Here is a 14,197-nt window from a genome sequence, read left to right on the forward strand (position 1 = left end):
TGGTGCCTGCTAGCCAGGCTTTGTCATTGCCCTGCCAGCCCCAGCTGTGACTCCTTCCTCACAGCAGTGCATGGAGAGTCCTTAGCAGTGTGAGCTTCCTCTGAGCAGTGCCGGATGGGGTCCAGATAGGCTCACAACAAGGAATCCTGTTCTGGGAGGGTTGCATGTACAGCGTTAGATGAAGGCAGCTGTTGCCTTGCTGGCTGAGTTTGGAGAGCAGTTCAGTTCCCTACCTTGGGGCATATACTCAGGTAATCTTGCTGCAGGTTCTGCTGGCAAAGGCCTGCCCTGCAGGGTGTGAGTGGGAAGGGCCTTCCCACAGGCACAGCTCTTGCCCTAGTGCTCAGAGGTTAGAGGAGGCCTGAGTAGGAGACACTAATCCAGAGCTGACTTGTGTTCCTGTAGTTTCAAAAGCTGCACCAGGCAGGAGGGGACCTGATGATGCGAGACTCCTCAGGTCAGACCGTGCTGCACCATGCCGTCAAATCGGGGAGCAAGGAGATTGTCAAATACGTCATTGAGAATGGTAAACTGGGAGCCTGGATCCAGCTGTTGGTATAGCTCTGGGATGGGGATGCCATGACCTCTGGAGCTGGCACAGAGGGATGGAGGCCGAATTCACTGAGCCTCTCTACGAGTCTCTGCTCGAAGGGGATGATGCTAGTGTTCAGATGCCCTTCTCTCTGCCTTGCTGTGTTTGTGGCAACCTCTTGCCTCTCTGCAAGGCTTGGGAAGTGTCCTGTCCCTCCTTCCTGTTTGCATTCTCGCTGGCAAATACAAGGCCAGGTTCAGCCTCAGACTTATGTGATACCTGTGTGATCTCACCGAAGCCAGAGGCAGCTGAAGCTGCAACATGGCCTGGTGTATTTTGGTCCTTTTCAAGTATTGATGCCTGGTTCTCCTGTCTGTTTTCTAGTTACCTGCTTTTGCCAGTGGGGGCAGCTCACAGCTTGGGTTTTGGTGGGTCTCACCAGAATGCGGGCTGTTTTTTCTTTTACATTTCTCTGTATTTGAGTCCAGGGGAAACTCCTCCTCCCCAGATTCCGCCACTGTTCCTAGGCAGCTACATCTCTAGCTGCTTGGGTCTCTCTCAGTTATCAGATGAGGTCTCTGCAGTGGTATGCAGGAGACCCCAGGTGTGTGAGAAGAGACACTGCTGTCCATTGCTGGGGAGTGTGCAAAAAGGTCTCTGTCAAGCAGGCTGGGCTCATTATCCCATATTGTCTTTCTCTCTCCAGCCCCTGCAGAGATCCTTGATGCGACGGAAGAAGAGAAGTAAGTTGCTTGTGGTTTGTATTATTTGGTGCCCAAACCCTGTGTTTTCTATACCCAGCTGCCTTCACTGCAACCTCCAGCCACCACTTCCATGCTAGGCTTGGACTGAACAGCCCCAGGGACTGAATTCTCCTCCCACCCAGGTGCTCTCTGAGGCAGGGTGGGGTCCATTGCTGAAGTGCGACAGACTGAATTTGCCTCCCATCCCAGGCCTCCCTAGCAGGGGTCCCTCACTGCAGCTCCTGTGTATGTCACTTGCCCTCTCACTTTGCCTGGGGATCTCACTCCTTCCTCTCGTCTTTTCTCCCCAGTGGCGAGACCAGCCTGCACCAGGCGGCTGCCCTGCGCCAGCGCACTATCTGCCACTACATTGTGGAGGCTGGGGCATCACTCATGAAAACAGATCTGCAGGTAAGATCAGATGGGCTGGGAATGGGAGATGGGAGTTCTGGGAACAAGGGTGTACATGGGGCACTGGTGAATGGCTGGAGCAGAGATTCAGAAGGTATGAGCCAGCTGGCTCAGCAGAGGAGCAGTGAAGGGAATGTGAGAGCTCTAGCTTAGAGCCCAGCCAAATGTGCCACACATTCCCTATGTGAAGGGGAATACAGTCTGGAGACTCGGGCTTCTCCAGTAGTTCAGCATGGAACACAAAATCTCACCTAGCCCTGCCCACTCACTAAGCAGCAGATCCTTAGAGCGGCACAAAGGGTGTCTCCTCCTAGCTCTTCTGTGCTGCCCCAGTGCTTTTTCTAAATGAGTAGGTGGAATGTTTCTTTTCCCCCCTTCCCACCATCTGAGGTCATTGCAAGGACAGTCTCGAGTTCCCCTCCCAGCAGCACTGTCAGCTCTCCCGAGTGGGGGATGGGTAAGGGAGGGAGCTCTGAGAGATGCAAAGGCAGGGCGTGCTTTCGAATAGCCAGCCCCACAGAGAGTGTTAGCAAGTGCGTCAGGCAGTGTCACTTATGTGCAGAATAAATTCTGCTGCGTCTTGGTGCCAGTAGCTTGTGAAGACCAAGACACAGTGGCTGGGATGCAGTCATGTCTCTGCCAGAGCAGTTGTAGCAAAAAGGGCGTGGTTATGTTTTGATACAAGAGGTTCCCAGGGGCTGGCATACAGCGGCAGGGAAGCAGACATGTCTCTGTGTCAAAGCAGTGTCTATTGGGATATAGCACAGGGAACATAATAGCATCTCAGTGCGGGCCAGCTCTGGGAGCTGGTAGATAGCCAAGAGGTGCAGTTATGTCTTGGTGCCAGAGGTTCCCGGGGCTAGGATACAGCAGAGGAGCTCACCTGGGCAGCCAACCCTGATGAGGCTATAAAAACTTCTGAATGCTTTAGGCCGCAATCAAACCCTTTGCCAGCAGCCAGGGAGATGCTCTACGAACGCTCCCTGGCAGCTGCCCTGCCTTCCTAACTTCCAGCAAATGACTCGGGCCTTGTGATGTGCCCAGATCAGGAATGGCTTTGCTTGGGGGCACATCGCGTGGCCATAGAAACAAAGGAGAAAAGGACCAAGGTCGGAGGCTGAGGCCTGGGCTGGGGCTAGGAAGACTTTGCCAAAACAGCTTTGCTGAGGTCCCACCACAAGATCTCTGGGCTTGGAATCGTCTCTGTTGAAGTGAGAAGGACCCAGATGTCTGTCACCCTGAGTTCTCAGGTGCAAGTGGCCCCCCACTCCCCCCCCCCCCAAGCCAATGCTGAAGGGAATTTTTTTAAGGACTGACTGCCCAGCTATAGGAGAGGGGGCCCAGTGGGGGGTGTATCTGTATAAATGCACACCCGGCCTTGTGACTGTCAAGGAAGTCCTGTGTCCTCCCCAGCACTGACCACTTAGAACTTTCCTGTAGTATGGGCAAGAACAAACCACATTCTGGAAGCTGTATGGGAACCCTGATCCTTACAGAGTGTAATACAGTTTGGTAATGTGCATACAATACAGTTGGGTCCCATACACCTCAGGCAAAGCAAACCAGGGTAGAATGGGGCTGGGCTTCATCATGTTACATGAATCAGTTGGGCTGCGCAGAGGGCCTCTTGCAGCTCTTGTTTCAGACTGTGTTTCTGCAGACTCGGGCAGGCAGCGCTGCATCAGGGCTTGTGCAGTCAGAAGGGAAACACAGTATTTCCTTTTGCTAAATGAGTGTTTAGATTCTGCGTACTGAGGAGACCCCAGGAGGAGCACTGGGCAGTGAAGCACAACGCACTGGCTCCAGCCCTGCTGGGGGAGATCCCTGTGAGATCTTGGGCCCACAGAGTGTGTGTGTGTGTGTGTGTGTGTGTGTGTGATTGCAAGTGGACCTGTGTGCGCCTTGCATCTATCTGCTTTTGTTCCTCTGTCTGTGTGTGTGTGTGTGTGTGTGTGTGTGTGTGTGTGTGTGTGTGTGTGTGGGCTTGTCTGCGTCTGCAGCTGCATCCGTGTTTGTGAGACCCTTGCGTGTCTGTGCATTGTTTGCCCCAATGAAATATAGATGTGGATTGTCCCAGAGGCTTGGGATCCCTTCCCCCTTGTTCTGGCTGCCTTCACCCTGCTGAGGTCTGAGGGCCAGTGTGGATAAGTTGCACTCTCCTTGGGGAGGGGGTTTTCAATGGAAGTGGCAGAGTGCCAGGTTTCCTTGGCCCTGCTCAGCAGAGGGTTTGTTCAGTGTGGAGGAGCAGGGGCAGTTAACCAGCATGAGGGGGAAGGGAGGAGAGAGGAGACGGAGCTGAAAGCTGTTAACAGATTTGCTTTTTATGGAGTGCGGGAGTTCATTAGTGGACACAGTCCAGATGGCTGCAATAAGCTGGTGAAATGTGAGCCTCCTTGAGGAGCAGGAGCAGTTACTGGGGAGAGGAGGGAGGGATGGTGTTTCAAAGCTCTCCCCAGACGTACACCGCACTCCTACCCCCACACGTCCCTCAGCTCTCTCCCCCTCACTCTGTCCAGCTTGCTTTCCACAGAGCTGAGAAAGGAGCAGGTTACAGAGACTGGACAGTCAGAGAGACCAGTCTTGGTCATCTTTATATGCAGTGTGTGAAGAAGGGAATACAGTCTCTGTCCTAGCCAGCAGGAGGTGCAAATGGGCTTGACAGGGACTTATCTAGCCTGTACCTTCCAGTCTCTTAGCAAAATCTAAGTATCCTTTCCAGCATGCACCTATATATTGTCCAGTCATGCTTCCCTTCCTTTTATGGCAAACCTGTTATCACTAGACATTGCACACCGCACATCTTGGCCACGTGCCCTGCAGGGAACCAAATATGGACAGCAGCAGTTCGACCCTGGGCTCTGTACTCCTAGAAACCCTCCTCCCAGCCTGTGGCTTTGGGAGAAAGCAGCACTTCTGCTAGGCCTGAAGTTCCCAAACTCTTTTGCTGGGTCCTCCTTCAGAGATTCATGTCCCAGGAGCACCTCCCCTCTTTCTTAGAAACAGTATTTCCATGGGGGCTGGGAGCCCAACCTAGCCAGGGTGCCCCCTTGCTCCCCAGCCCATGAGCATCCACTGCTTGTGACCCACTCCAGGTGGGTGACCCCAGCAGGACACAGACAGGTGGGCTGCACCCCTCTTCTTATGCCCTTGCCTCTGGGACCTGCTAGAATCACTGAGAGGTCGTAGGCTCCTTTGGCTCTGGTGTGATCCCCAGCACACATGTACAAGAGCCTGTGGGGGCAGGGAGGAACTATGTACCTATGCACAGGGGGCCTCTGTGCATCAGTCTCAGGAGAGGCCAGTGTAAGGGCCCCTCTCCCTCCCCACGACCTCCTGTGGAAGGAGAGGCCCCTCCTCCTCCATCTTTCAGCCTGGCAGCTAGTGTGAGGAATTCTTATTTTGTCGTTCATATTTTGAAGAAACAAGAAAAAATTTGTAACCAGTCAGGTCCTCGCACCCTCCCAGTAACTTAATTGTGCCCACCCCCACCCCTAGCCCTGGACATGCCTCACAGTTTGAAAACCACTTTACTAGGCTACAAACAACACAGCCATGAAAGGGGAAGCCATGGGGGGGAGCTACCCCAGGCACAGAGCTGTTAAGGCAGGGAGGGACGCAGGTGTCTGGTGGAAGGAGAGCAGCATAATACTAGTGGTGTAGCAGCTCTTCACTAGAGACACCAGGCCGAGCAGAGGCTGTAAGCAGAGCTCTCCTCACATGGTAAGAGCAGCTCTCTCATGCCCATGGTCAGCCCTACAGGACGTAAAATGGCAGGGAGAAAGGGGTGCAAGTGTGGTGGCCGCCATCTTGGCCACCACACCAGGGATTGAGCTGGGGGCCTCCAGAGCTAAAAGCACCAGCTGCTACAACTGGAACTCGAGGTTCAGTGCTCTGTGATGGGGGCTGTAACAGATTCTCAGCCTCTGCAGACTGGGTATGGAGGAGCCCCTCTGGCACTCAAAGTTACTGACTGCAGGCTGTGGGGAGGGATCTCCTGTGGGTCTGTGTTTGGACGTTTCACCTCTGCTTTGCTCCCTTTTCCTCTGAATAGGGAGACACCCCCAAGCACAGAGCTGAGAAGGCCAATGACCCTGACCTGGCTGCCTACCTCGAACATCGTCAGCACTACCAGATGATCCAGCGGGAGGATCAGGAGACGGCTGTGTAGTGCTCAGTGTGCCTTACCACGCGGTCCTGCCAGTGCCAGCAGGACAGGAGGGTGACTCCCATGCTGCGGGTCTGGCCCAGCCCTTCCCAGATCTCTACTTAGTCCCAGAGGAGGGGGAAGAAGCAACAGCAGCTCTGTCCCAGGCCTGGCTGAGACTGTATTCATTTGTATGGTGGACAATTGGGACTCACTCCCCCCTGGCCATATCCCACCACATTCCATACACCCTGCACTGGATGGACTCTGCTCCGGGAGCTCTCCCACCCACGCATCCTATAGGAGCCATCTCTGCAGTTGGGGAGCGATGGAGCCTCTGTACTGCCCCTGTAGGTGGGAGTGATGGCTGGTGCCCCCTCAACAGACTCAGAAGCCCCTGTGGGCTCTTGTTGTTCAGCCTCTACCTGCCTGCCCCAGTCATGGCTCCATGTGCTGCCGTTCCACTGGGCTCATCACCACTAGTACTGCCCCCGCCGACCCTCAGGAGCCTACCCCCAGAACCTGTCCACACCACTCCCTAGGACCGCCACAGGGGGTCACCAGAGAGCAGCCCTGCTCCTGCAGTTGGCACTAGCTCTGCTGTCCAGACTGCAAAATAATTGGGGATGCTTGCGGGTCTGAGAGAGGTTAACTGCTATCCAGCTGACGTACCACTTTCTACTCCTGCTTCCTCCCTTTACTCTGAGACTCTATGCAGCCGCACAGGGGGTCCCCAACAGCTGGCCAGAACCCCTGGCACGTCCAGTGGAGCCATGCCCATAAATTTGCCCCGAGTTCCGAGCAAGCTGTCTGTATGTTGAAACTGGACCCAGGTGCCGCAACAAAATGTCAGCAATATGCCCGGTCTCCCAGGTATTCTCCTTCTGCACTCCCCCCCCCCCCCCCCCACACACACACACACACTCTTTCCTGATTCCTCTCCTTGAGTTCATCTGCTGCCTCCCCTTCCTCCACATGTGCTTCTAATTTGCTGCACACCAGCCTGCTGGAAGTGTGGATAAAAATATGTGCTGCTTATGCAGCAGGGAGGCTGCCAGGCTGAGGAGGGAGCTTGTCTCTAATCTTAGTACTGGGTTCCTGCCGCGCCAGCACCTACATTAGGAGCGCTTGCCCTGGACCCCTTTGGTGTGGAGTTGGGGAGCCTCTGGGGGTTGGAGTGTGCCATAGACCAGATACTCCCATACCGACAGCGCCGGGGAGCCGGATCCAGCATCTGGTAAAAGCAGCCAAGGGCCCAAGAACTACAGCTGCTAGAGGTAAGGGCTAGATGAGGCCCTGTCTAGCCCTCTGGCCAGGGTAAGAGTAGTCCCTTCAGTCTATTCCCAGGGCTTTGCCCAAGCAAGGGGGCTCCCATGCCAGCCCCCTATCAGCATGGTTCACGAGATGCAGTCTGGGCCCTGCATAATTCCAGCCCTTGCTCCTTAGCTTTCATGTAGATTCCCACTGTCTGGGCCGGGGCCCCCAGTTCTCTGTGTGTGGCCCCTCCTGTCTGCCCCGAGCTGCTTGGAGCTCCCTGCTCACCCAGTTTTACGCACTTGCCCCATTGCCATCCTAGTCCCTTCATTTGTCTTCTTTTCAACAGATAAGAGGAGGGGGAGCTACCTCCCCACAGTGGCCCCCATCCCTGGCAGAGGCAGCGAAGTCTTCCCCAAACATTCCAGAACAATGAGGCTCACTCCTCTGCTCCCGGGGGAGCTCTAATCCTGGGACCTGGGAGACATATCAAGCTGGTAGCCAGCTGGCCTGCACTTGGCTTTGTGCTGGGGTGGGTGCAGCAGCCTTAAATAGTCCAGGGCTGTTTGGGGTATGACCCTTCACACTGCACCGGGGTATGACCCTGCCAGAGCATGGTGACTGGGAGCTGGCTGAGGGAGGGCAGGCTGGTACCAGGCCTGTCCAGACCAGAAGTTGAGTAGTTCAGGGGTGAATCTCTGGTGTGGAGCACAAGCACTGAAACATGAAGGCTCAGTGGCGCCATGTGGTGCTCTGAAGCAGCCAGGAGGCGAGTGCCTTCCAGTGAGTTCATCTCAGCCTTGGGTTCCTAGGCGGCTCTGAGAAACAGGAAGCTCCACTTGCCCAGCAGGTCTTTGGCTACTGGGGCTGTGGGGGGGCTGCGCTCGGAGCTCAGGGAGAGTGGGGCTGGTGTTCCTTAGGACCCTTCTGATTTTGTTTCCAGAGGGGGAAACCTGCTTTTTACTTTGTTTTCAGTTGTTAATTGTTCCCGGCATGGGTGGAAGGAGAGCAGAATCGGGGGCAAGAAGGCCCTGGAGCCCTCCCCCCAACCCCACATTATTCCTGTTGGGGTGGAGCTGATGTCTTTGGGAGCTGCTCTGGCACAGAGCTGGTTGCTGTGATCTGCCCTTGGGGCTGTATTGATTAACCTGCTGTATCAGTACTATGATGACAGGAGTGTTGGGGTCTCTGCTGTTGCCAGAGCTGTGTGTGCCTGTCTTCTGCGTGGTCTTGCCACACACACACACACCCACCCATCCACCCCAGGTAAAGACAGAACCATATGGTGAAAACTAAGACACACCTGGCCACCACAGTTGCAAGCCAAATGCCCCCCGGTTCTGAGGCAAAAGGGGGATTTGGACCTGCAGGAGATGTGTGGGGCACTAGTGAAGAATGCAAACAACCAGCACATGTTCTGTCGAGGGGAGGGGGCACAAATGGGTCAGAGTGACCCATCTCTCCAGATGCTTGAGGGAGGGGGGCATGGCAGTTTAGCAAACCTGCACCCAGCATCCATAAAATGAGTGGTGCTGTCCTATGCAGGAGTGCAGCAGCCCCTGGGAACTAAAGGCTCTGGCATGCACTGTGGGCAAGCTGCTTGGATCAGGTGGGCCATCATGGGCCTACCCTTGTGCATTAAAGAGGAAGGTGATTCTGAACTAGTTTAGGCTGTTTGTCATGTGCTGGGCACCACTGGAGGATGCTGCTTGATGGATGGATCTCCATGTCCATTTCTCACACACATGCAGAGGGTCAGGGTAAAGGGCCTTATCATCCAGCTGTGGCTGCTTGCTAGCCAACAGCAGGACAGACACTATGTCTCTTTAATGGTGCAAACTGCTCGCTCTCTGCTGGGACTTTGAGCCTGGCCTGGAAGCGTTTACACCCTGAGCCCGTCCTCTCGCTCCCCGTTTTGTATGCTCTCTTCGTCTTTGTACAGGTAGTTCAAACACACGCTGACCACTTCCCCCGAGTGTGCGCGCGCCCATGAGCTGAGTTGCTGTGCAATTCCAAGCCAGGCTTGTTTTTATGCGAGGAGGAGAGTATTTTATAATACTGGAGGGTGGAGATTCTGTGCAATGCCCAGTTCCTGTCTCCTAGACTCTATTTGGACTGTATATTTGTAACTCTGTAGGGACTGTGGCTCTGGCAGGCCGAGTGCTTGGACAGCAGCCTGTGCTCTCATCGCTTTTCATCTTTGACCGTTTGGATGTTGTTGTTTCTTGCCATTAAAATAAAAAGATGAACATTTTACTGCCTGTTTCCCTCCCTCTCTGAGACCTGCAAGGATGATAGATGCTACAGGAATGAGCTAATCAGCCTTGTGTGACGCTAAGGTGCCCCTTCAGCGACACCGCTTCCGTTCTAAGCCCTGGCCAGGAGCTCAGAAGGTGTTGGGTTTCCCTGCTGGATCAGATCCTCCCTACCTAGGCCCAAGGCCTTTCTTTTCAGAGGACCCCTCCCCACCCAGGTGCACTTGGCCAGCGATCCAACAGTGCAGTGTAGCATGGAGAAAATTCTCCCCCTTACCCTGACGATCAGCATGACTGAAGCATGGACTGTGAGCTCCTAATTTGCTGCCTGTTGTCTTGAGCATCTTGTTCTTTCTTTTGGGGTCAGGCTTCTGGGAGTTTGTCCCCCCAGAATCAGACCCTTTGCAGCTGCAGGGTTATTTGTTTATTATAATTTGAAATGTTTCTGTTTGTATTAACTATTCCCAAAGAGCATTTGTAGCATTGATAGCAACCTACCCATGAGAGATCATGTCACTGGGAAGGGATGCACTCCGGTGGTTAGAGCAAGGACTGGGACCCAAGGTTCCTGTGTTCTTTTCCCATTTCTGGAAGGGTGTATGTTCTAGTAGTTAGAGCTGGGGCTTGGAAGGCAGGATTCCTGGGTGGTCTTCCCATGTCCAGGAGAGGAATGTGGGCTGGTCACTGGATCAGAGGGCTAAGAGCTAGGACTCTTGAGTTCTGTTTCCAGCTCTGGTATTGACTCATTCATGTGAGCGTGAGCAATTCATCTGTGTTTATTTCAGAGAGAACAATCCTGATCTACCCCCACAGTGCTCTGAGCTGCACTCATGAAGGTGTTTGGAGATGGACACAGCATCTTGCTAATTAATGAGGTGGGGGTGAGGGCTGGGAAATTTAACTCACACCTCAAATTCGGAACCCTGAGGGTTGCATAGTAATCTGACCCACCTTCACACCCCTACATTCTGTAGACTGTTTGGGGTTTATAAGCTTCCCCTCTGCCCCCAATGTACACATTTCCTCCGTCCCCTGGGAGCCTTGTGTCACTAACAGCCCCTTGAAGCTAATGGCAGGAGCGTGTGGCTGGTGTAGTACACGCTAAATTGCCCCAGCCCTTCTGGCTCTGTGGCCGGGGATCAAACATACATGCTGGGATTTCAGCGACGGGTCAGTTCCACTTCAGTGCCCAGACCCCTCAGCATTTGGATCATTTCTCCCCAGCAGGGACTGTAAGTAAGTACAGAGACCAGAGATTTCCAGCTTGTGGGAGGGGAAAGAGAATTCAAAAATCCCATTGCTCTTCTGGGAGGTTTTGGGACTCTGCCTCCAGCTCCCTGGGCTGGGGGGTGGGGTGGAATTGTACAGTTCCATACAGAGGGTAGTGGATTTTTAAAACTCCCCCTGGCCAGCAGGACATGGACTGCAGAGGTTCCTATGGAATCCTGTGTGTGTTGGAGGTGTGTGCCAGAAGTACATTTGTGTGCATCTGCATGCTTATATGTGTCAGGGTACCTGAGTGAGTGCCAGATGCATGCCCTGCCAGCATATATATATGTCCCTGCATATACACACAAACCTAGCCTGCACTAACCAGACCCTGTGCTGAGGCAGGACAGTGCACATATGGCCGTGTTAATCATTACCCGCATCAGCTACCCTCCAGACCAACTACAAACGAGACAAGGCCCTTCCAGAGGACCCATGCCATGTTCTCCCAGGACAGAGCTACACGCAGGCAGTGCCACCTTCCTACAAGGCATGTGCCATGCTTTTACAGGGCATCTTAAAAATCCAAGCCAACAGGCAGTGGATTATTTTTTGCCTTACAGATATCCACACAGCTGCAGGGAAATGCCCTTGGGTTTCTGGCCCCTTGGCCCCCTCCCCACTCTGCTCCGTTTTTGCAAACATAGAGCTTTATTTCTGAGCCAGAGGAGGACATAATGTCCCCCTGCATCCCTCCCTGAGGGCTTGGAAGGGGCGAACACAGGACTGTCACCTCCATTGCAATTAGAAAGAGATCCCTACAAATGCACTCTGCTCCCCACTCATGTTCCCAAACAGTCATCACCATGCTCTGGTCCCCCAGGGACCAATGGGGAGTATGGGAGAAAGCCAGGGGGAGGAGCAGAAATAGAGGGGAGAGAGAGCGAGGAAAGAAAAACAATACTATTGACCTTCAGTGTCGAAGCACTTTGGGCAGATTCAGCTTGAGACGCTAGCGGGCTCTGCTGCAGGGCTCTGGTAACTCCTGTTCTCATGCTCCATGGTCCAGAAACGATTGAGCAAAACCAGCAGCTCTTGCCTTCAGAACTGGCTATTTCACTGGTACCACAAGCCAGGGTCTGTTACATCACAGGTCATGCCCATGGGCATAATGGTGATGCTAATGTTAGAGACTTGCAAGCCCGACCAGCTTGCCACACCCAGGGCAGGCAGCTCCTCACATTCTGTGCAGCTGAACTTTGTTTATCCTTTTCTGGCTCTGTTCAATCTCATTTTAAATATCCCCAGTGATGGTTCTTTCATCTTGGCCCCTTGGGGAAACAATTATCCAGCCTTCAAGATGCTTTTTTGTGAGATTCAGCTGGAATGTCCCCTCGCTTAAATTCACTCTGATTGCTCCTTATTACATCCCTGTGGAGAACGTGAAAGAATCACTCTTGTTCCTCTCAGGGGTTTTCCATCTTCAGATGTGTAGTCTTCTTCTGACATCCCCACACAGTCCTGGCTTGGCCAGACACCACACAGAGCTGGGCCTGGGATAACAATGAATGGGGAAGGAGGCAGTTGATTGTCATGGATCACAGTAGGAGCTTCTGTTTGCCCACTAGTATCAGTAATGGACAAAGAGACAAGACAATGCAAAAGGAATGTGCTCTCTGCTCTGCTTTGGGGTCTCTCTCACTCCCTGTATGCTCTAGACATCATTCCAGAATCACAGAAATATAGGGACCTTGAGAAGTCATCAAATCCAGACCCCTGCACTGAGGCAGGGCCACGTAAACCTAGATCATCCCTGACATGTTCATCCAACCTGTTCTTAAAAACCTCCAATGATAGGGATCCACAACCTCCCTTGGAAGCCTAGTCCAGAGTTTAACTATATGTGAGCTTGTGCTTACTCATGCATGCACCATGCACACATGTGCCATGCTGGACCAGTCAGTCAGGAAACTGCCAGCAATGTGTGAGTCAAAAGTGGGACTCTCTTGAAAAGAGGTTTCAGAGTAGCAGCCATGTTAGTCTGTATTCACAAAAAAGAAAAGGAGTACTTGTGGCACCTTAGAGACTAACAAATTTATTGGAGCATAAGCTTTCGTGAGCTACAGCTCACTTCATCGGATGCATTCGGTGGAAAATACAGTGGGGAGATTTATATACACACACAGAGAACATGAATCAATGGGTTTTATCATACACACTGTAAGGAGAGTGATCACTTAAGATGAGCTATTACCAGCAGGAAGGAGGGGGGGGGAAGGAGGGAAACCTTTTGTGGTGATAATCAAGGTGGGCCATTTCCAGCAGTTAACAAGAACGTCTGAGGAAGAGTGGGGGGTGGGGTGGGGGGAGAAATAACATGGGGAAATAGTTTTACGTTATGTAATGACTCATCCACTCCCAGTCTCTATTCAAGCCTAAATTAATTGTATCCAGTTTGCAAATTAATTCCAATTCAGCAGTCTCTCCTTGGAGTCTATTTTTGAAGTTTTTTTGTTGAAGGATAGCCACCCTCAGGTCTGTAATCGAGTGACCGGAGAGATTGAAGTGTTCTCCAACTGGTTTTTGAATGTTATAGTTCTTGACGTCTGATTTGTCCATTCATTCTTTTATGTAGAGACTGTCCAGTTTGACCAATGTACATGGTAGAGGGGCATTGCTGGCATATATCACATTGGTAGAGGCGCAGGTGAACGAGCCTGATAGTGTGGCTGATGTGATTAGGCCCTATGATGGTGTCCCCTGAATAGATATGTGGACAGAGTTGGCAACGGGCTTTGTTGCAAGGATAGGTTCCTGGGTTAGTGGTTCTGGTGTGTGGTTGCTGGTGAGTATTTGCTTCAGGTTGGGGGGCTGTCTGTAAGCAAGGACTGGCCTGTCTCCCAAGATCTGTGAGAGTGATGGGTCGTCCTTCAGGATAGGTTGTAGATCCTTGATGATGCGTTGGAGAGGTTTTAGTTGGGGGCTGAAGATGACGGCTAGTGGCGTTCTGTTATTTTCTTTGTTGGGCCTGTCCTGTAGTAGGTGACTTCTGGGTACTCTTCTGGCTCTGTCAATCTGTTTCTTCACTTCAGCAGGTGGGTATTGTAGTTGTAAGAATGCATGATAGAGATCTTGTAGGTGTTTGTCTCTGTCTGACGGGTTGGAGCAAATGCGGTTATATCATAGAGCTTGGCTGTAGACAATGGATCGTGTGGTGTGATCTGGATGAAAGCTAGAGGCATGTAGGTTAGAATAGCGGTCAGTAGGTTTCCGATATAGGGTGGTGGTTATGTGACCATCGCGTATTAGCACCGTAGTGTCCAGGAAGTGGATCTCTTGTGTGGACTGGTCCAGGCTGAGGTTGATGGTGGGATGGAAATTGTTGAAATCATGGAGGAATTCCTCAAGGGCTTCTTTTCCATGGGTCCAGATGATGAAGATGTCATCAACGTAGCGCAAGTACAGTAGGGGCATTAGGGGACGAGAGCTGAGGAAACGTTGTTCTAAGTCAGCCATAAAAATGTTGGCATACTGTGGGGCCATGCGGGTACCCATCGCAGTGCCGCTGATTTGAAGGGATACATTGTCCCCAAATGTGAAATAGTTATGGGTTAGGACAAAGTCACAAAGTTCAGCCACCAGGTTAGCC

At 52.6% G+C, this 14,197-nt stretch overlaps 1 protein-coding gene across 24 annotated transcripts in view; it reads left to right on the forward strand.

Annotated features, from left to right (window-relative positions):
- DGKZ (diacylglycerol kinase zeta) overlaps nt 1–9,340 on the forward strand; it is a 104,927-nt gene extending 95,587 nt beyond the window's left edge. For all 24 annotated transcript variants that reach the window (XM_043515635.1, XM_043515632.1, XM_038405204.2 and 21 more), the window contains 4 exons: nt 406–526; nt 1,239–1,275; nt 1,587–1,686; nt 5,738–9,340. In XM_043515635.1, the coding sequence (XP_043371570.1) occupies nt 406–526; nt 1,239–1,275; nt 1,587–1,686; nt 5,738–5,854 (375 nt within the window). In that variant the 3' untranslated portion in view covers nt 5,855–9,340. The remainder of the gene's footprint in view (nt 1–405; nt 527–1,238; nt 1,276–1,586; nt 1,687–5,737) is intronic.
- Nucleotides 9,341–14,197: the final 4,857 nt, after the last annotated feature.

Source organism: Dermochelys coriacea, chromosome 6 (assembly GCF_009764565.3).
Source record: "Dermochelys coriacea isolate rDerCor1 chromosome 6, rDerCor1.pri.v4, whole genome shotgun sequence".
NCBI classification, from domain to species: domain Eukaryota; kingdom Metazoa; phylum Chordata; order Testudines; family Dermochelyidae; genus Dermochelys; species Dermochelys coriacea.